Consider the following 21,941-nt stretch of genomic DNA (forward strand, 5'->3'; position numbering starts at 1 on the left):
TCTCTGGCATTTGAGACAGCTAATAGCTCTGCTTATATTCTATCTCTTAACCACATGCTTTTAACTCTTGCCCATGAAGTTTAGGAATCAATTATTTTTAGGAGAAAAGTCACTTAACATGAACTTTTGTCTTCTTCCACCAGATATTGGCCTATGCAATTCCACATTTTCTTTGTAGTTCTGTCCCTCAAATTTCTCCCCTTGACCCATTGAGACCCTGAAAGACTCCGAACCTTCACTTTCTCCCGGGCCTCTCAGTTATTCTGTTTATGAATCAGGAAATGACTTAAGACAAAATGGTTGAGACGGTTGAGTTTGCTTCTCTTTGTTTCACTACCAGAATCTTGACACCTTAAGTATGGCTGCCTTGGATGTTCTTTGATTTTAAAAAAATGAAGGCAGAATTTTGCTATAATTAGTTATTTGCTGTCTTCATCATCGATTTTTTTTTTTTTTTTAGTCATATGCTTTTTCCAAATTTCCAACATAAGCAATTTTTAATGACAAGGTTATAAACTAGAAAAATGTGTGTATTCATAATTTGAACTCATTTTTCTGTCTCTAAATAACACTTTTATGAGACAAAATTAATATAGGAAAACAAAAAGATAGGAGGATCTAGCTCTTTCCATCCTTCACACTGCCATTAAGTGTTGGTGATGTCTCTGTTCATGGACTTTAGTAGAAGAGAGTGCCAAGCAGAAAGGTGCAAGTAGGTTTCCTCTAATAGCACTGCCCAGCTTTGGGTCACATACTCAGTCATGCTTGGATGGGCTGCTGGCACAGGAAAATGAAGTTACTGGTTGGCTAGGACATTACTGGAATTAGACCTGTTATCAATCAAATAAAATTGAAGTTCTGTTAGCAAGGAAGAAGTTGGTATGACTGTGGGTAGGCAACCTGTTGGTGTTTTCTATACAGATTCTGTTCTCAAAGTCAGTGTAGTTGAAGGTACAAGATATGGAACAGCAGTTGATAATAATTACGTAAATTTTAAATTGAGTGATTCAAATTCTAAAAATTACATCTCAAAAAAAAAAAAAAAAAAAAAAAAAAAAAAGTCTTTTATTTTGATAACCCTTTAGATTTGGGAAGATTATTGTACAGGTGGAGATAATCCAGGAATGCCCAACAATAGAAATACATATGTGTTTGTTAGATAATTAATGTTCTTTTCATCATAGCTGATGTGGTCCTGTTAACAGCAGCAGGAAGGGGAATGTTGTATAAGTAGCGGGGCCAGAGATCAGATTTGCCATGATGATCTCAGACAAATGTTCAGAGGAAAAAGCTTGTTTGTTTGTGTTTAGTATCTGAGTATGGAAATGGACAGTAGGATAAGTTGGTATTTAATATTCTTTCTTGATGAAATCTGTAGAGGATACCCCCCCATCCTTACTAGAAAATACTGATAGTGTTTTTAATGTACATGCTGAAGGAAAGTCTGTAATGTTCAGTGACTTTCAAGTTGAAGACACGAATTTATATCCTGACTCTTCTAGTTGCTAGCTCTGTACCCCCCGGCAAGTTATTTACCTCTGGTTTTTCCTTTGTGAAAAATAGTAATATTCTTTAAGCGATTACTCTGAGAAAATTGAGTGTATGTAGAGAGCTTAACATATAAATGATATATGTAGAATTCTTAACAGAGTGACTGACTGACTAACAATAGGGACCCAGTAGCTGTTAATGTCCTGTGTTACTTCCCTTTTGGATATGTTAGGACTCTATCCCCTGCAACATAAACAATTCCTTTTGTGTTAACATTCAAGTGAGATGTCAGTAGCATTTCCAATACTATTAATGAAAAAGATATAGCTATAAAATTCAGACATGTCATCTAGATTAGGATTTAGGTTGTTAGAAACTGCTTTGGACTCTGCTGATTTAAGTAGGTAGTTGTTTGTTCATAGGTCTTGCTTTAAAAAATCTATAAGATGTGTACTTACTAATCTCAAAAAGGTGGAATAAGCCCACTGAGAGTGAAAATAAATAATTTGGGGAACACTTATTAAAAAATACAAAACAATAGAAATTATCCTTAATGACTAATTATAATTATCAGTTAAAAATTAAAGCTTGTGAAAACCTGAAAAAGTAGTCTTGATATATATATATTGTATACACACACACACACACACACACAAATAAAATTGGAATGAGTCATTTTAGTTCATAATTCAAAATCTTTGGAAAATGCAAACATTTTCATTGTAAGTAATAGGGAGGGAGGTCCAAGATTTTGCTATCGGAGACATATTCATTAAAGAGAACTGTCTGGCTCTTGCCTCATTGAAATTAAGCACATGACTGTTTCATAAATACAACTTTAGAATTATTCTTCCAAGATACTGTCTTGAGTTGAAGTAAAATAAGTTATGGAGCAAAAACTGTATTCAACTACATGTTTAAGCAAATTAATTTTCAGTGGTTAATTTGTTGATAACATAGTTATGCTACTAAGTTTAAAATTAAGCACCTATTTGCTTTTTATATTGTCTGAAATGTTTACTTGCCAGTATAAAGGATAATTCCCAGGTTTCTAGATTTTGTATAGACAGAAATATAGAGTTGAGAAGATTCACTCCTAATTACTTCAATTTCCTATAACCTTAAAAAAAAACACTTCAGAATTAGTAAAGGACAAATGTTCAGAGTTCTGGAAAATCTTGGGGCATGTGATACTGGTAATGGAATACTGAGATATTATATGAATTATTTTATTTTGTTTTCCATACAAGTATATGTTTGAAATGCTTGGGACCAGAAATGCTTTGGGTTTTGGATTTTTCACATTTTGTGATAATCGTGTCTACATATGAAGTGTTTTGGGCATGGGACCGAAGTTGAAACATGAAATTAATTTATATTCATAGCCAGGAGGTGATACTGTACAGTATTTTTAGTGTGTCTATCACATGAAGTTATAGAATTTTCCACTTCTGGTGTCATGTTAGAGCTCAAAGAGTTTACGTTTTGGAAAATCTTAGATTTTGGATTTTTAGATTAGGTAGACTATGTAAGCTCAAGCTAATACTTCTTGAGCCTCAGAACTCGGAAACCATAGAGTATACAAGACTCAGAAGTAGATTTTCTGCCTAAGGTCTTGTGACCCTACCATCTATTCTAAAATTTATTTTTTGAGCTTCCAGCATTCATATTCAAATATCTATTATTAGATTTATTTTTATTCAAAATGTTTATAATTTTATTTAAATCATATCCCTTTTTGGTGGGATATTTATAAATACTATCTCTATGAGAAGTATTTCAGAAGAAAAGACCTGGCGAAGTAGATACAGAATGACTGTTCCAAAAGCTGGCTGCCCTTAACAAGACACCTCTTAGGATGAGAACACTTCACAGTCTGGGATCCAGTCTTTGGTCCTACAGACAAAGAAGCATGGTACCATTATCATGAAACTTGAGTTGTAAGAAGTGAATTTATATTAACCAAGGTTTTAAATATCTGTGGTTTAAACCACAATGCAAAGTTATAGTGATAAATATACTAATATGCTATTTTAGTCCAAAAAAGGATGTAAAGCAGCTTATAAAAATTTTATAAAATTTCATTTTTAATGTATTTGACAATGATGAAGCCACGGGTCAGAAACTTGAGATGACCTAAAATGTAGAGATGAGACCAATTAAAAGATGTTATTAAGCCAGGCATGGTGGCATATGTCTGTAATCTCAGCGACTTGGGAGGATGAGTCAGGAGGATCACAAGTTTGAGGTTACCCTCAGCAATTTAGTGAGACCCTGTCTCAAAATAAAAAACACAAAGAACTGGGGATGTAGTTTAACAGTAGAATCCCCTTGGGTTCAATCCCCATTACCACAATACACACACACAAAATGTTACCAATGTATTTTCTAAGGAGAGACTACAAATTTGTCTCTTAAGTTTTATAGCAACAGTGAATAAAAGCACCTGTTTGGTTTCAATGAGTCATAGTGTTTATAAGAGAAAATACTAACCAGTAGCTCACACCCTATTACTGAGACACCCTACACTGAGTGACCTTCTTTTCTTTTTTTCTGGTGACATTTCAAAGTGGTTACTACATAATGTATAAACTAATGATTTTTTGAGGAATATGCTTGGAGTAAACAGCAACGATTTTCACAAGGCTTCTGTTATAATATCTATTGATGTCTCCTAATTTTATCACAGGATCTGTTTCTACAAGGGTACCAGTTGAGCATCCCAAATCCAAAAATTAGAAATCCAAAATGCTCCAAAATCTGAAACTCTGTGAGCTCAAAAATGATGCTACCAGTGAAAAATTCCATAAAATAAAACTATTTCATGCACAAAATATTTCAAATGTTGATTAAAATTGCCTTCAGGCTTTGTATTTGAGGTATGTTTAAAACATAATTGAATTTTGTATTTAGAATTGGGTCTCATCCCCAAGATTTTTCATTTTATATATAGGAAAATATTCTAAAATCTGAATCAGAAATTTAGAACATTCTAGTCCCAAGCATGTTGAATAATGGATGCTCAACCTCGATGGCATTGATTAGTTGTGACACTATGGCAGAATTCATAAATGTATTTTAGAGTACCTTGGAATAGATGAACTATATAGAATTTTGGAAAGTTATCAATATGTATTTTTTTCCCTGAGATTTGATAGGGATTTTAGAATGATATCTGAAGTATTTGTTTAGCTAACTTCCCTTATGAAAGAAAACAGGCCAGGCACAGTGGTGCATGTTTCTAATCCCAGCTACTTTAGGAGGCTGACATAGGAAGATTGCAAGTTCTAGGCCAGCCTGGGAAACTTAGTAAGACCCTGTCTCAAAATAAAATAAAGGGCTGGGTATGTCCCTCAGTGGTAGAGTACTTGTTTAACATGTCAAAGACCCTGGGTTCAGTTTTACTAGATGTTCTCTTAATGAAGTAAAGAGTATCCATAGGCCAGTTTTTACCCACATCCTCACCAGCATTTTTTATTGTTTGTATTCTCGATCATTACCATTCTAACTGGAGTGAGGTGAAATCTTACTGTAGTTTTGATTTGCATTTTCCTAATTGCTAGAGATGTTGAACATATTTTCATATATTTTTTTGACCATATGTATTTCTTCTTCTGAGAAGTATCTGTTGAATTCATTTGCCCAGTTATTAATTGGGTTAGTCATGCTTTTTGTTTTTTGTGTTTTTTATTTTTTTAGTGTTTTTTGAGTTCTTTACATATTTTGGATATTAATCCCCTGTCAGAGGAGAATCAGACAGAGGTTTTTATTTTCCTATTCTGTAGGCTGTCTTCTACTCTTAATCATTTCCTTTGCTGTACAGAGCTTTTTAATTTGATGGCATTCTGTGTATTGATTATTGGTTTTAGTTCTTGTGCTTTCGGGGTCTTTTGAGGAAGTTGGTGCCAGCATCAATATGATGGAGTGTTGAGCCTATGTTTTCTTCTAGCACTTGCAAGTTTCTGGTCTAATTCCTAAATCTTTGATCCATTTTGATTTGAGGTTTTTTTGTTTTGTTTTGTTTTTTTGGGGGGGGGGGCATCGGGGATTGAACTTAAGGATACTCATCCACTGAGCCACATCCCCAGCCCTATTTTGTGTTTTATTTAGAGACAGAGTCTCACTGAGTTGCTTAGCACCTTGATTTTGTTGAGGGTGGCTTTGAACTTGTGATTCCCCTGCCTCAGCCCCCTGAGCCTCTGGGATTATAGGCATGTACCACCATGCCCAGCTTGATTTGAGTTTTTTTAAAAATAGATACTTAGTTGTAGATGGACACAGTACCTTTATTTATTTATTTTTATGTGGTGCTGAGAATCGAACCCAGTGCCTCACGCGTTCTAGGCAAGCACTGAGCTATAACCATGGGCCCTCAATTTGAGTTTTGTGCAGGGGGAGAGATAGGGATCATTCTTTTACATATGGATATCCAATTTTCCCAGCACCATTTATTAAAAAGACTGTCTTTTCTTTCACATATATTTTTGGCACCTTTGTCAAGTGTCAGATGGCTGTTGGTCTGTACTACAAACATTTTAAAAACTAAAACAAAGCTAAGTATTCTCCCATGTTATTCACAAAATAAGAGGCTGTGAGGAACATTTCTTCTTTTAGGCAGCAGTTCCCTAACTTTTTATTCCAAAACTCCCTTTCTACTATTGTTGTCCCCTGATAGCTTTTTTAAAAGTGTAGGTTATAATGATCAATGTTTACCATAGTCGAAACTAAAACAGAAGAATTTGAAAACCTTCAATTCATTTAAAAATAACAATAGGGCTGGAGTTGCAACTCAGTGAAAGTTCTTGCCGAGCCTGCATGGGGCCCCAGCAAACCCCTCAACATAGAAACACAACAAACTACCCCCACAAAAAGCAATTATAAACTAATCACATTTTAACATTAATAAGGTTTTAATAAAAAACATATTTTCCAAAATTAAACTTAGAAGAATGGCATTGTTTTACCTATGACAAAGTATGCTCAGGACTGGGGAGGGCTAGGGAGTAACTCAGTGGTAGATTACCTGTCTAGACCGGATGGGGCCCTGGGTTCCGTCCCTAGTCTGGGTGTGTGTGGGAGGGTAATTTCTAATGTTTGGTGTAAGAGAAGATAGCTAGATTCTCATATGTTCTTTAATCTCTTCTAATGTTTTGGTTAAAATTACCAAAAACATTAGATAATAAGATCCAACCTTTTATAAATATGAAGTTGGAAAAAATAATTTAATAGCGTTTTCAGATTGTTGTAAATATTCTTCTTTGAAATCATATCAGAACTTGACAAGTGAAAATTTCTTAAGGGTTAATTACAATGTGAAAACCATATTAATGAACATTTTGTTTTATTAAAGTAAAATCCATTGGCTCATCTTGCGCTTCTAATGAATCTATTACCCATTCATGACTTTATAATATGTATTAATCATTTGGAAAATTGATTCATTGATATATTAGTTTGTCTAAGGCTTATATAACAAAGTACCACAGACTGAGTAGCTTTAAACCACGTATTTATTTTATCTCATTTAAACCACATATTTATTTTCTCTCTCTTCTGGAGTTGGCAGGGATGATTTTCTTCTGAGGCCTTTCCTTAGTTTATAGATAGTCATCTACTCTGTCTTCATATGATCTTTCTCTCTATTTATATCCTAATCTTTTCTTCTAAAGAGACCAATCACATTGGATTTTTACCCACCACAATGATCTTATTTACCGCTTTAAAGAGATCATTTGGACCTTATCACCAAGTGTAGGCATTTCCTGAGAGATGGGGGCTAGGACTTTAAGATATGAATTTTGGGGGAACACAAGTCAATATACAAAGATGATCTGTGTAGAACTTGCGAGTGTTCACATATTTCACCAAATCAAGAAGACATGTATTTTACTATCACCATCAATCCCATCAGAAAAGTCTTTAAATATTGGGAAGATACTTGACTTACAGAGGTGAATGTAAGTTTCTAAAATTTAATTTTTGCTTGAAAGCTTAAATTTTGTTATTGACAACAAATACTGTCAGTTTTTTTTACTTGAAGAGACAGGCTCATTTTATTTGTGCTGAGAAAATGTCTGCCAGAGCTCTAGATCTAAATAGCTATAGTTAGCATTCTTTCAATGAAAATGGTAAACTGTATGTGACACACACCTGTAATTCCAGCTGTTTGGGAGACTGAGGCAGAAGGATTTCAACTTTGAGGCCTGCCTGGGCAACATAGCAAGACCCTGTTTCAAACAAAACAAAACTACACACAGAACAAACAAAGACTGGTCCCTGAAAAAAAGTTCAGCTCACAATTCAAACATTACACAAATGCTTTTCCTTAGCATGGAATCTTTGCACAACAGTATATTGTCACATAGACTATTAAAAGGATAGTTTTCTTAAGAGTTATAACTTAATAAAATGAATATTATTTATAGTTTCACCAAGGTCATTTGGAAGAGAAACTGACTTTCTTTTTTTTTTTCCAAGTACATGATGGTGAAAAATACAATGACTTCTAGTACATTCTGGTGCCTCTGCTTTGAGTTGTGCTAGGTGACAGCTGTTTGAGCCACTATTGCTTTTGTAACACAGTTGCAAAGGTCATGAAAAAGACAATGTTGTGGTTGGCTGAGTAATGGCTCTTCCCACACCCTAATTCCTGGAACTGCTAGCAAATGTGATAAGAAGCACTTCCTTGAGATTCGATCAAAGTTTGAGATGGAGAGATTACATGGCTTGCATGGGTGGTGCTAATGCAATCACAAAGGCCCTCAAAGAGGGAGGCAGGAGGATCCAGGTGAGTGCTAGACACTGTGAAGGAAGCAAGTGATTAAAGTGATACCAGGAAGATACTGAGTCAAGCCTCTGGAAGCTGGAAAAAGCAAGGAAGCCATTTTTCTTGAGCCTTCCAGAAAAAGTGCAGCCTGTAAAAACGTCAGAGACCAAGGAGTTTAGGAAGACATGATAGCTAAGTACAATGTGGCATCCTGAATTGGAGCCTGGAAGACAAGGAACATTAGTAGAAAAGCTGCTGAAATCCAGATAAAGTCTAGGGTTTACATCATAATAATATTCCACTGTTAGTATTTTAATTTTGACAGATGTGCCATGGAAATAAAAGATGTTAATTGGGGAAAATCAGTGAGGTATTCAGGATCTTTCTGTACTACCTTTGCAATTTTTTGAAGATCTAAAGTTTATTTTTTAAAAATGGAGCTTTTATATAATAAGCAAAATGTACTTATTTTAGAAAGTATTGGTGATAAAGAAAAATATAAGGTTAGAAAATAATCCTACAATGCAGGGGTAACCAGTTTTTTTTTTTTAAAGACTCAATTCTGTGCATATTCCAGTCAACAAATAACTTTTAGTATACTTATCCCGAGATAAGTGCTTGGGAGAGAGCAGTGAAGAAGAATGATGTGGGTCTTTGTCTTAGGGAACTCACACTGTAATGAGAGAAAACCATTACAATAAGTAAATAATCCTACAAAAAAGCCCCACAGTTATAATTGTGATATGTAAAATGTTTAATGTGAGAGCCAGTAAGTGGGGGAACCTAGGATATGATATTTAAGGTGAGAGCTGAAAAATGAGTGCAATTCAGACAGAATGAGGGAAGCAGTGGAGTGGAGGCACTGGGACCCGGGTCTGCAAAGAGCAGTGTGCAGGCACAGGGAGCTCTAGTGAGGAGGCACTCAGGTAGGAAGGGTTGAGGCTGAGAGAATGGTGGCTGGAGTGCAGAGAGCCAGAACTGAAAGGAAGGGATTGAGGCTGAAGAGGTAGTTAAACAAGGTCCAGATCATGTAGATTAGTTTTGGCACCTTTTTTCTGAGAGTAATGGGAATCACTGAGACTATGGAGGTAAATGTAATAATTATGAAGAGAGACAATGATCTAGTGTTTTGAAAATCCATGGTAGAATTATTGCTAAAGATAAAAAGTTTAAATGTTGCTAAAACTGTTGGAGTTGATTGCTTTCTATGAATAAGGAAGCTCTTTGGTATCAATTCAGTTTAAAAGACTAATAAAATAACCCAAGACTAGCTTTTTAGTAAACGTAGTGTCCTTACGTGGATTTATTAAAAAAAATTCTGATAGTATAAAGTTGTGGCATAGCTCAGAAATTCAAGAAAGGAATTCTGAGTTAGAATAATTTGATTTTGTTCCAGTGTTTCAGAGATTATATTTGTGCATTTTGTCTTCAGTAGATGACAACTGATTTTAGTTGTATTATTTTATCTGGTATCTACCAATAACATTGGTTGTATTGTTCTGATGAGTGAGATATTTGGCAACATGTCAGATTCTAAACTCTTAAGCCTTTTAGAAAGTATGAAATCAATACATTGTGAATCTTTGGTAAAGGGTGTTTTAGGAAATTCTTAAAATGAAAACACCACTGCTACCATTTAATAGCTGTCTGTTGGGAAAAGGTCAAAACTATTTCAAATGGTCTACTCAGGGTTATTTTTAGAAATAAATAATTCCAAAGTTCATCTGGTACTTATTCTAAGCAAGGCTGTGTTCTTCATACATTTGATACCTTTTACATTCTTTTGCCAACTACTTATAAGCATTTCCTGCACTGGCATCTTCAGACTATTTCAGTGGCTGCCTACTTAACCTGCTTAATGTTTGTGGAAGTAGGAGACTGCCCAAAGTTGTGTGCTGATGTGAGTAAGGTAATGCATTTAGGGAAAATTAGCCCATACTAAACTTGTGAAATGCTGTGATTCAGGATGTTTCAAATGCACTAGGAAAAAGAAAATGAGACTTAATATTAATAAACTGGTGCCTTCATAAAATCAGCTAGAGATTGCAGTGGGAAGCTAATCAAGTGCTCTGTGAGTGTCAGCTGAAGTCATTGGAAAGAAGTGAGCTTAATTTTTATTAAGTCTATGCAGAACCTGATGATTTGTACCTCAAATATCATCTGCAGTTATTGCCATTACACTGGAAAAAAAACAGAAAAATATTAAAAAGGTCCAAAGAAAGCTGACTAAAATTAAGTAAATGAGTTTTGTGTGTGGGTGTGTGTGTGTGTGTGTGTGTGTGTGTGTGTGTGTGTGTGTGTACACGAGTTTTGTTCACTCTACCTGTCTCCCTTGAATGTCATGATGTAATGAATTAACCTTTTTCTTGGTGCATGTACACTATTACATAGGACAATACCTAAGAACTTACCTTGAAAGAGTTACCACTTAGAGGAAATTTCTTAGAAGCAGTGTTTAGAAGAAATTCAAAGTCAGTATAGATGCTGACTTGTTACCTGAAACTGATTGAGACTATAAATAAGATTAAGCTAAAGGGGTGAGGTAGGGAAAAAAAAAAAGTGAGTGGGAGAAGTTTCTAACTCAAAGACTTGAATTGTGACATAGCACACATCTGAAAATCCACAAAACATAATTTTACAGTTTAATGCGTTATTATAAAACAAGCATCTTTGCAGCCCTCCCAGATAATAAAGCATAACCATCTTCCAAAAGCTTCCTGCATGTGCCTCTTTGATCATGACACCTTCCTTTGTCTCTAGAGGTAGCTACTCTAATTGTTTTATTGCTTTACTTTAAGATTTGATTATCTGTGCATCTCAAAGAATGTAATTTAGTATTACCAGGTTTTGAAGCTTAAATAAATGGAATCATTTGATGTGTATGTCTTTTTTTTCCTTGTTTTTATGCAATGTGGTTTTCAAAAATCATCCTTGTTGCAGGTATTGCCATCTATGATTTTGTTCTAGAGTGTATCATTTTAAAATGAATATGCTGCATTTTACCCATTGATTATATTTTTGATGTATCTTCAAGTTCTTAACAATTTTGGGGAGTTACAAACAATGCTATTTTGTAAATTATGCATGTATCCTGGTGTATAGGTGCAAAAAATTTCATTTGTCCTGGGCGTGAACTAATTGGGTCATACATTGTTTTCCATAGTGATATTCCAGAATACACTTAGACCAAGAATGTATGAAAGCGTTCATTGCTCCACGTTCACCAACCACTTAATATTGTCATTTAATTTTGTCACGGATTCTGATTGTGGTTTTAATTTTCATCTTCTTGGTAGCCAAAGAAGTTGAACATCTTTTCTTGCTTACCTGACCGTTTGGAAATCCTCTTTGATATTTCTAAGAAGACATTTGCCCATTTTATGTTGGTGTATCTTTTGTTTTTAAAGATTTGTAGTTCTTTGTTTTATAAACACAAACCTTTTATTAAGTAATGGTGCTGTATATAATCTTCTATGCTGTGGGTTACACTTTACTCTGCTAATGGATATTCTGTGAACAGATGTTCTTAATTGTAATGTGGTCCTATGTATTAATCTCTTGCTTTGGTTTATGCATTTTGTGTTTTTTTTTTTTTTTTCTTTTTTTTCGGTACCTGGGATTGAACCTAGGGATGTTTTTATCACTGAGCTTCCTTAGAAGTCCTTTTTATTATTTTTTTCATTTTTTTATTTAAAATTTTTTTCATACATGTATGTAGAGTAATAATGTCTATCTCAATCTACAGTCCTTCCCATCCCCACCCACCCTTCGCCCCTTCCTCCCCTCTGTACAAACCAAAGTTCCTTCATTCTTTCCTGTCCACCCCCCACTATGGATCAGCATCTGCTTATCAGAGAAAACATACAGCCTGGTTTTTTGAGATTGGCTTATTTCACTTAGCATGATATTCTCCAGTTCCATCATTTACCTGCAAATGCCATAATTTCATTCTTCTTTAAGGCTGAGTAATATTCCATTGTGTGTATGTACCACATTTTCTTTATCCATTCATCTGCTGACGGGCATCTAGGTTGATTCCATAGTTTTGCTTTCGTGAATTGAGCTGCTATAAACATAGTCAGCATCATTCGAAATGGAGGAAAATTGAAAGGCTTCCCCCTAAAAACTGGAAGAAGGCAGGGATGCTCTTTTTTTTTTTTGCGGTGCTGGGGATTGAACCCAGGGCTTTGTGCTTGCAAAACAAGCACTCTACCAACTGAGCTACATCCCCAGCCCCAGGGATGCTCTTTTTTACCACTTCTATTCAACATCATCCTTGAAACCCTATCCAGAGCAATCAGACAGATGAAAGAAATTAAAGGGATACAAATAGGAAAAGAAGAACTCAAAGTATCAGTATTTGCCAACAACATGATTCTCTATTAGAAGATCTAAAAAATTCCACCAGAAAACTTTCTAGAACTCATAAATGAATTCAGCAGAGTAGGAAAATACTCAAAAATCAAATGCATTTCTGTATATAAGCAACAAATCCCTGACAGAGAAATTAGGAAAACTACCCCATTCACAATAGCCTCAACAAAAGTAAAATACTTGGAAATCAATCTAACAAAAGAGATGAAAGACCTCTACAATGAAAATTACAGAACACTGAGAAAGAAATTGAAGAAGACTTTAGAAGATGGAAAAATCTCCCATATTCTTGGATAGGCAGAATTAATATTGTCAAAATGGCCATACTGTTGAAAGTGTTATACAGATTGAGTGCAATTCTTATTGGAATTCCAGTGACATTCTTTATACAAATAGAAAAATCAGTCAGAAATTCATTTGGAAATATAAGAGACCCAGAATAGCCAAGACAATTCTTAGGAAGAAGAGTGAAGCAGGAAGCATCACACTACCACACCTTAAACTACACTACAGAGCAATAGTAGCAGAAATAGTAGCCATGGTATTGGCACCAAAATAGACATGTAGACCAAAGGTACAAAATAGAAGACACAGAGACAAACCCACATAATATGATTATCTCATACTAGACAAAGCTACCAAAAATATACATTGGAGAAAAGATAGCCTAATTTTTTCATTTGATACAGGGTCTTGCTAAATTGTCTGAGGCCGTTCTTTAACGTGATCTTTCTGCCCTAACTTCCCAAATCACAGGGAATTTTAGGCATGTGCCCTGTGCCCACCACCGTTTTTTTTTTTTTTTTTTTTTTTTTTACAGACTGCATTTTCATTCTTTGTACACAAATGTGATACAACTTTTCATTTCTATGGTACATGATATAGATTCACACCATTCATGTAATCATACATATACATAGGGTAATGGTGTCTCATTCCACCATCTTTCATACACCGCCCCCTCCCTCCTCTCGTGTTCCTCTACATAATCTAAAGTTCTTCCATTCCTCTCTTACTGCCCCCCTCCCCCATTATGTATCATCATCCATTTATCAGGGAAAACATTCAGCCTCTGGTTTTTTGGGATTGGCTTATTTCACTTAGCATGATATTCTACAGTTTCATCCATTTATCTGCAAATGCCATAATTTTATTCTTCTTTATGACTAAATAATATTCCATTGTGTATATATACTTTTTCTTTATCCATTCATCTATTGAAAGGCATGTAGGTTGGTTACTTAATCTAGCTATTGTGAATTGAGCTGCTATAAACATTGATGTGGCTGTATTACTGTAGTATGCTAATTTTAAGTCCTTTGGATATAAACTGAGAAGTGGGATAACTGTGTTAAAAGGTGGATCCATTCCAAGTTTTGTGAGGTTTCTCTACACTGCTTTTCAGAGTGGCTGCACCAATTTGCAACTCCACCAGCAATGTACAAGTATGCCTTTTCCCCCACATCCACACCAATACCTATTATTGTTTATGTTCCTAATAGCCATTCTAATTAGAGTAAGATGAAATCTTAGAGTTGTTTTAATTTGCATTTCTGTGTGTGTGCCTACCACTTTTATGTTTTAATTACAAAAAAAAAAATTCATACCTTAAAGTCATGAAGATATTTTCCTTTATTATTTTGTAAGAACTTTATTTGCATTGTACATTTAGGTCAATAATCATCTGAATGTGTATGTGGCGTGCGCGTGTGTATTAGGGTGTATTTAATTTTTTTTGCATATACCCAGTTATCCTTTTATCAATTACTAAGAAAACCATTTTTTTCCCAGTCTTTTACAGTATTACCTCCGATCTGTATGAAGGACCCAAATATAGGATGATCTATTTCTATACTCCCTTATTCTGTACTATTAAGTTTATTTTTTTGTCCCAATAATCATTATTTGTGTCTTGTGCTGTGGCTGATCCTAATACCCCTTTTCTCCCTTCTTCCTCCACCACCCCTCCTTTTCCTTTTCCTTCTTCCTTTTCCTTTCCCTTCCCATCTCCCTATATCCCCAGCTCTTTTAAATATTTTATTTTTAGTACATGGCTGTTCCAGGCTGTTATTTAACTTGAAATCTTCTTTCCTTACCCTCCCAAGTAAATGGAATTACAAGGAGTAGGTCTGCAGCTGGCTGGTTAAGTTTTTAATTGATTTATAATATTATTACATTGTGGTCACAGAATATACATTGTATATTTTTAATAGGTTGAAATTTTTTTTCAGCTTGCGTGGTGGCTCAGGAAAAAGTTAATTTTTTTATAAATATTCCCTGTCCACTGTGAGAGAGAGAAACAGAAAGAAAGAATGAATGCGTATTTTTTTTTTTTTTTGGTTATTATGTTGTCTTAATTTCCATTGGGTAAAGTTTGTTACAGTCTGTTGAAATCATCTGTTTTTCCTTCCTGATTTTTTTCCTGGTTTCAATATTAAGTATTTGCTAGTGATGTGTTAAGAATTTTCACTCTATTTACACATTTGCCTACTGATACTTGTCATTTTGTCAGTTTTTGCTTTATGTACTTTTTTATTTTTTAAATGACTTCCTTTATTTCCAGTTACATTTTCCCCTTTAATGTTTACTTTGATATCACTCCCTGATTTTCTTTGAATTAATGTTTGCATGCTATACTTCTTAGAAATCCTTTTACTTTTAGCATCCTTGTTTAGTTGATACACTTAAAATCACATAGTTGGATTTTAAAACTCCATTTAGATAATATTTATCTTTTAATTGGAGCATTTATGCCATTTATACTTAATGTAAATATTGGTGTGTGAGTTTAAGTATTTCTGAAAATTAGAACTCTTCAATCTTTTTTTGCTTAGTCCTCGAACTAGCTTGAGTTCATGTGTGAGTATATTTGGCAAAGTCCTTGAAAATGAATCGTTGAGGTATAAAAATACTATTTTTTTGGTTCTGATTTTGAAAGTGATTTTTATGTGATGTTTGTGAAAGAAAACTTCATGTTTTTAGTTCTCTGATAAGTTATTTGAGTAACCAAATAGCTGTGTTAAGAATTAAAATCTTTTATGTTTATGGGGAATGAATATTTCAAAACTTTTTTTTTTTTTTGATGCTTGAATTTTCTGACTTGTCTGTTAGAATTCTCAACTGTTTTTTCTTTCATGCTATAATAATTTTATAGCTATGTGTGTAGCTTGAATTGATTTTCCTCCTTATGGGCTTTGCTTTGTCTACCCCCCACCAACTTTTTTAGTTTTTTGATGCTTAGGGAAGAGGACTTGACAACACAGGTTAAAGTATATTGCCACATTAGGTGTGCAGATGTAAATTTGCAGTACCCACTAACCATTGTGACCCGTGTTCTTTTCACCTGCTGCTTCCAGTAATGCTTTTAGTTTCAGGAGTGAAGGATATAATTTTTAACTAATATTTATCTCATACAAGTGCTTTTATTTGATTTATAAAGCCATTTAAATATTTTCATTATTCAAAATCTTAAAGTATATAGATGAAGTAGTGTTATTCTCTTGTCTCCATCACTTAGTTTTAATAGTAATTCATGCCAATTTTGTTTCATCTCTACTCTATCCTTGTTTATTTTTAATTAAACCTGAAATATTTTATATAGGTGGATGTATGCACACATGTATTTCATTATGTATTTCTAAGAGAGCAAGGTTCTTTTAAAAACTATTATCTAAAATAAGAATGGTTCCTTAAAATCAAATATGTTTCACATTTCTCCAATTGCTGCATTAAAAATTATATGTCAAAATCGATATATCCTTCAGTCTTTTTTGGTTTTGTTTCTAAACTTTATAAGTTCCCTTCCTTTTTCCCTCACTATTTATTTGTTTCCTTGTTTTGAGTTTTCCTGATTGCATTTCTGGGCTGTCATTTAACATGTTTGTCTGTCCCTGTATTTTCTGCAAATTGGTAGTCAGAGCTAAAAGGAAAAAAAGAAAAAAATGTTTTTAAATATAAGTATCTCTTAAAACTAAGGTGATAGATTTCTTGACTCTTTAGAATTATAAGGGGCTTTAGGTGGAATCATTGCGATGCTCTTGTCATCTGTCCTTCCCTCCCCGCTGGTTTTTAGATAGTAGTAACATCCTGGAGATGTCGTGGTGTGTGTAGAATCCCTTGTCTAGTGGAGGTTAAGTTAGAATCTAGGGTTCTTTTGAAAATAGAAATATTCTTTTCTTCTGAATCTTTAAGTCCTACATGTGCTACCACTTCAATATTTTTGATTCATTAGGTGTTAATCCTGAGCATTTTCCCCAAGCTATGCATAGAAATTCATGAATTTGTCTTCTGCTCTCCTACTTTAGCCTCACCTTATTGTAATTCCTGTTATTCTGGTAATATCTACTCTGTATCAGAGTCCTCTTTGCCACACCTTCCAGTGTACCTTGTACTTTTCTAAAGTGTGACTGGATAGCCTTTTAACCTGTCATGATTCTTTTACTCTGAGGGAAGATGGTATCTATAGACCCCACAAACATGAGAAATTTGTGAACTCATAAATTTTTAAAAATTTCACAGTTCTTGTTACAAAGTAATATATTTGTTTTACAAAATTAAAGTGATGTGGAATTAAACACTGAATGTAACCCCACCTCCCTACTTCTTCCTCATTTCTCATGATAACAATTATGAAGTTTGCTTGTCTCATTAAAAAATTAACTCTATACAAATACAGGCAAAATTACCTATATTACATGTACACACAAGTTTTTATCCTTAAAAATAAATGTTTGCAAAACTTGTACTTATGTATCGTTGTCAAAGATTTTACAGGGAGGATATTCTCCTTTAAGTTAGCACTAGCTGTCATTTTCATTTTTATGACCAAGTTGTAAATCAGGAAAAACAAGTTTGGATAGTACCTACCAATACCAGGAAAACTTGTGGGTAGGTTTTTCATTTTATGTAAAGACATGTAAGAATGTAAATAATGTCATAAAAACTAAATCATTTATAAGTGTCATACAGTGTATATTTTTAGAAAAATCTTGTGGCAATAGAACACAACAAAGAACCCCAAATGACCAAGTTTATATTGAGGTAATTCAGTAAAATTAACTCTGTCAAAGCTTACCCTGTCCAAACAAAACAAAAAACTGTTTCCAAGAAAATTTGAAAACCATAGGGGATTCCACTACCTTCTTTCCTATTATAAATGTTAATAGCTAGCATCTAGATTAAATGGAATATTCCTGTGGCAATAATTCTAGTCTCTATTCCTTTCCTGGAACCCTGTCTCTCAAATCTCTAGTGGGACTTTTCAAGAAGTTCTATTTATCTGAGGTTCATACTTTTTTAAATATAGAAACCTGTTTAGTTTATAAAATTGAAAGAAAAGTTTTAAAAAGACCCCAAATAATTAAAATGTACTAGACAAATTGGATAGAACTTTTCTCTTTATTGCTTTCTGAAATCTGCCTTTCCTTTCCTCACCTGCAATTTTCCTATATTCTTGTTGAGTTGGAATGAACCTTAGAGGTTGTCTTATTCAATATCAAAGAAAACAAAATTTTCAGAAACCTCCCCAGTCCTATGAAATTCTCTCTAATGGACAATCCTCTTAAATTTAGTATCACTACATAACGGGCATTTCACAAAGAGAATATGACATTTTGAAGGAATCACCTTAGAGGTAGCTATACATTTTTGAACTGTGATTGCAAATGAGCATCAGTTTTGTTTGAAATTTTGTTTGGAATAGTTTTAAATAAAACTTTCTTAGTTATTTTGTGAATTTTATAAAAATATCTAACAGAAAAATTGGAGTACTTAACTTTGAAATGCATTCTACCAAAAGCCTTTTTAAAAGCACAAACTCTTTGTGAGATAGGAACAAAATGGGTAGGTAAGAGAGAGCGGAAAATCTCTTGCTTAGTAAATCTCTATTTGCATATTTTCCGCATATTTTGCATATTTTAAGTTACTTAGTATGTTGATAAGAAGTTTCTTCTTTCTCCTCCTACTGGTTAGTTTTTTGAAGGTAACCAGAGGCTGCTGGAGGGATTAGTAAGTGAGATAAAACACTCAATTTTCAGTTAGTTGGTTTTTTAAATCTTAATTAGATGATTATAGTACATTTTAGACAATTACGAATACACTTAAAACCAAAAGTCTTGAGAAACTTTTGGTATGTTTTAGTTTTTTATTGTTATGACTCTTATAACATTACTGAATAAAATTACTACATTTATAAAAGTGTACATTATCGCAGTGTCCCTCCCAGCTTTCTGCACTGGAAATGAAAAGGGGCATTGTCTTCACCTAGCATCTCCTTTTTATGTCTGTATTAAAGACTTTGTTCCCCTTATGTTTATCTTAAAATGAAAAAGAAATAATGTTTCTATTGTCTTCCTGCAGTTGGGACTGATGCTATCGAAGCTATATTGTGAGTGCTTTCAAATTCTCAGACCAGTTTTGTCTGTTATACTTGGCGCTTAGTCATCAGCACACGTAGCAGGACCTGATTAAGAAGGCTGTTCCGCCTCTAAGCCTTGCTAGATTGTAGCCACTAGCAACCAGGCTGCAATAATTTCCCTTTGATGACATCATCCACTGTGGAAGAACCCAGTTGCTTCAGCCAGTCGAACTACAGTTCTAAACCCTCATCAAATATGGCATCTCCCTTCCCTGCTGCAGCAGGGGTGGGGAAAATGCCACTGTCTTTTTAAGCTAGCAAGCTTTTTTTTCTTTTTCTTTTTCTTTTTTTTTCTTCTTTTTAAAAATTCTAATCATGGATGCTTCTTCTGATCCCTATTTGCCTTATGACGGGGGAGGAGACAATATTCCCCTGAGGGAATTACATAAAAGAGGTAATGCCATCCCCTTGCTCCGAATCCTCTGTTGGTATGTTTTGCATGTGGCTGGGCGGTTCTCTAGTTTAAACAGGTTCTCCTTCGTCCTTTGGATACTGCAGTGTGTTGTTTAGTTGCCCAGGGTTGTTAGTAAGGGGAAAATGCAGCCTACCCAAGGGTTCTGTGGTCGTCCCCGATTGTTTTCTCTGTGCAGATTAGTACTGCTTCAGATCACATCGGGCTCCGACTCCATCTTCTGACTGAAAATCCGCTTTCTGTTTAACTATGAAAATGAATTAAGCCGCTTTTACAGCTAACGTCACATTGGTTGCCACCTAAAAGTAATGTTTTTCTTCCTTCAGAAAACTTGTTTCCTTTAATTTACACAGAGAAATGAAGTGTCTGTGTACAACTAAATTTCAGCTGCTGCCAATTACCATATAGATTTACCACAAAGTAAAATTATAGTAAAAACGCATATAGTTCAGAACATTTAAAAATGGTAATAAAGATGAAGAAATTTTTATATTAACATTTTTCATTTAATATGTATTTAGGTAACGTACATATACTGCCTTGTCTTCCACAGGTATCTTATACAATTTGATATGAATAAAAAACATTTAGGGTGATTTTTTTCCACCTCTAGTTAGTAAAGAGATCCATGTTTCCTTTATTGATATCCTTTGCAGTTTTTATAGCATTTGTATAAACCAGAAAAGCACCCGGTGATTGTGTAAATCTCTTGGCAGACACTGCTTCCTTCTCCTTAAAACTAATTGCATGTTAATTAAATTGCTCTTTCGTTCATTTTTCTTAAATTGGTCATTCTAAAAATTGTTTGACATTTCTTGTTCTAGAAGAAAAATGAACTTTAAAAAAAATCTCTTAGCTAGATGACTTCATTTATGAGACCTATTTAGTTTGAATTACTGTATGACCTTATAAACTTACTTCATGGTTTAACCCAAACTTTTATTTATGAAGAAATAAAGAAGTCTTGATTTTCTTGTTAGCCTGTTCTATTTAAAATATGCTTTTAAATCCTACTAGAACTTAAAATTGATGATATTTTCTACAAATATTTATTGGTGGCGTTTTGTGTGCTAGATACTATTTTATGCTCTGAACAGTTGGAGCATTATTTATCCTGTAGAATTCCGTAGTTAATAAAAGACTGCTCTTTTATATTTTGAGAAAAACTCTGTAGAGATCACTTTACATGTATTGTGCCTTCTCTTAAATAGTTGCCTTCTTTATAAAATTTCAGTGTATATGTAAATATGTTAAAACACTTAAGGAAATACTTGCAAGTATAAAAGAAAAAATAATTTCTGCTAATCTCACCACCTGGAGATTTTTTTTCTGTTGTAATTCATAATGTGATGATGATATGTTTTTCTTTACCCTATGTTCCCATGATCTGTTCCCTTTTCTGTTAAGAGTTTCTTTAAACAGGAAACAAGGTGAATGAATAATGATTGTTTAAATGTCACATTATTTGCTAATCAGTAATTCAACTGTAAAAGCAGACAGGCAAGTTTTCTCTGCACTGTTACAACATCCCTTTGTTAATGTTGATAAACTAGAAGGCTTGGCTTGAGAAATTTAAATTCCCTGTGTGAACTCTGGTAGTCATTAATAGAACTTGCTATTAGACTCTGTAAAATATACAAATAATGAAAAATAAGTCAAAACATGTGAGAGAGAGCCTAGTCATTGCCATAATGAAAGTTTTTATTTCTATTATATTTTCATAAATAATTCTTTTAAGAATCATACTTAAGATCTAAATTGATCCCACTGATCAAATAGGTTCCTCATTCCTTTATGAGATATGCTCTATCAATACAGGGCAGTGGCTTTTTTGGGGGAAAGCAACATGTACTTGAGGAACAGATCAGTCAGTTATTAGGTTTGTTTGACTACACTGTGTTACCTAAAGCATACCATAGTATCCTAGTTTCTATGGGTAAGAGGTTGTTGTCTGTAACGTATGACCTATTGTCACCATGGGTCAGCACAGAGGAACTGGTGATGTGCAGATTGGCAGCTAACATGAGTTAAGAAAACGAATCAGATTCCCTGTGAGGACAAAACTGCAATGATTAGAAACAGATCTTCAGACTGATAAAACGTGAAGAGGCAGTTAAAGTATAAATTTGCAAAGGATATCAAATAAATTAAACATGAATCTGTTAACTAAAAACCTGTATGCTAAATCTAAGGATTACTTTTATTTGGTAAATTAGTACTGCACCAGTTTTTTCTTTTTGTGGTTTTTTTTTTTGTTTGTTTGTTTGTACTGGGGATTGAGCCCTGGGATGCTTTGCCTCTGAGCTACATCCCCAGCTCTTTTTATTTTTTATTTTGAGACAGGGTCTCACTAAATTGCTTAGGGCCTCACCAAGTTGCCGAGGCTGGCCATGAACTTGCGATCCTCTTGCCTCAGCCTCCCGAGTCTTGGGGATTATAGGCTTGTGCCACTGTGCCCAGCCTGTACCAGTTTTCAAGGTGAG

At 34.2% G+C, this 21,941-nt stretch overlaps 1 protein-coding gene across 5 annotated transcripts in view; it reads left to right on the plus strand.

Moving 5' to 3' along the window:
* CLCN3 (chloride voltage-gated channel 3) overlaps nt 1-21,941 on the plus strand; it is an 84,314-nt gene that overhangs the window by 14,810 nt on the left and 47,563 nt on the right. The window contains exon 1 of one of the 5 annotated variants that reach the window (XM_079140596.1): nt 18,940-19,440. The exons of 2 other annotated variants lie outside the window; for them this stretch is intronic. In XM_079140596.1, coding sequence (XP_078996722.1) covers nt 19,362-19,440 — 79 coding nt within the window. In that variant the 5' untranslated portion in view covers nt 18,940-19,361. Of the gene's footprint in view, nt 1-18,939; nt 19,441-21,801; nt 21,937-21,941 lie in introns of those variants that run through there. 2 more of the 5 variants (XM_079140598.1, XM_079140595.1) reach the window with 2 other exon arrangements.

Source organism: Sciurus vulgaris (genome assembly GCF_902686455.1).
Source record: "Sciurus vulgaris genome assembly, chromosome: 5".
NCBI classification, from domain to species: domain Eukaryota; kingdom Metazoa; phylum Chordata; class Mammalia; order Rodentia; family Sciuridae; genus Sciurus; species Sciurus vulgaris.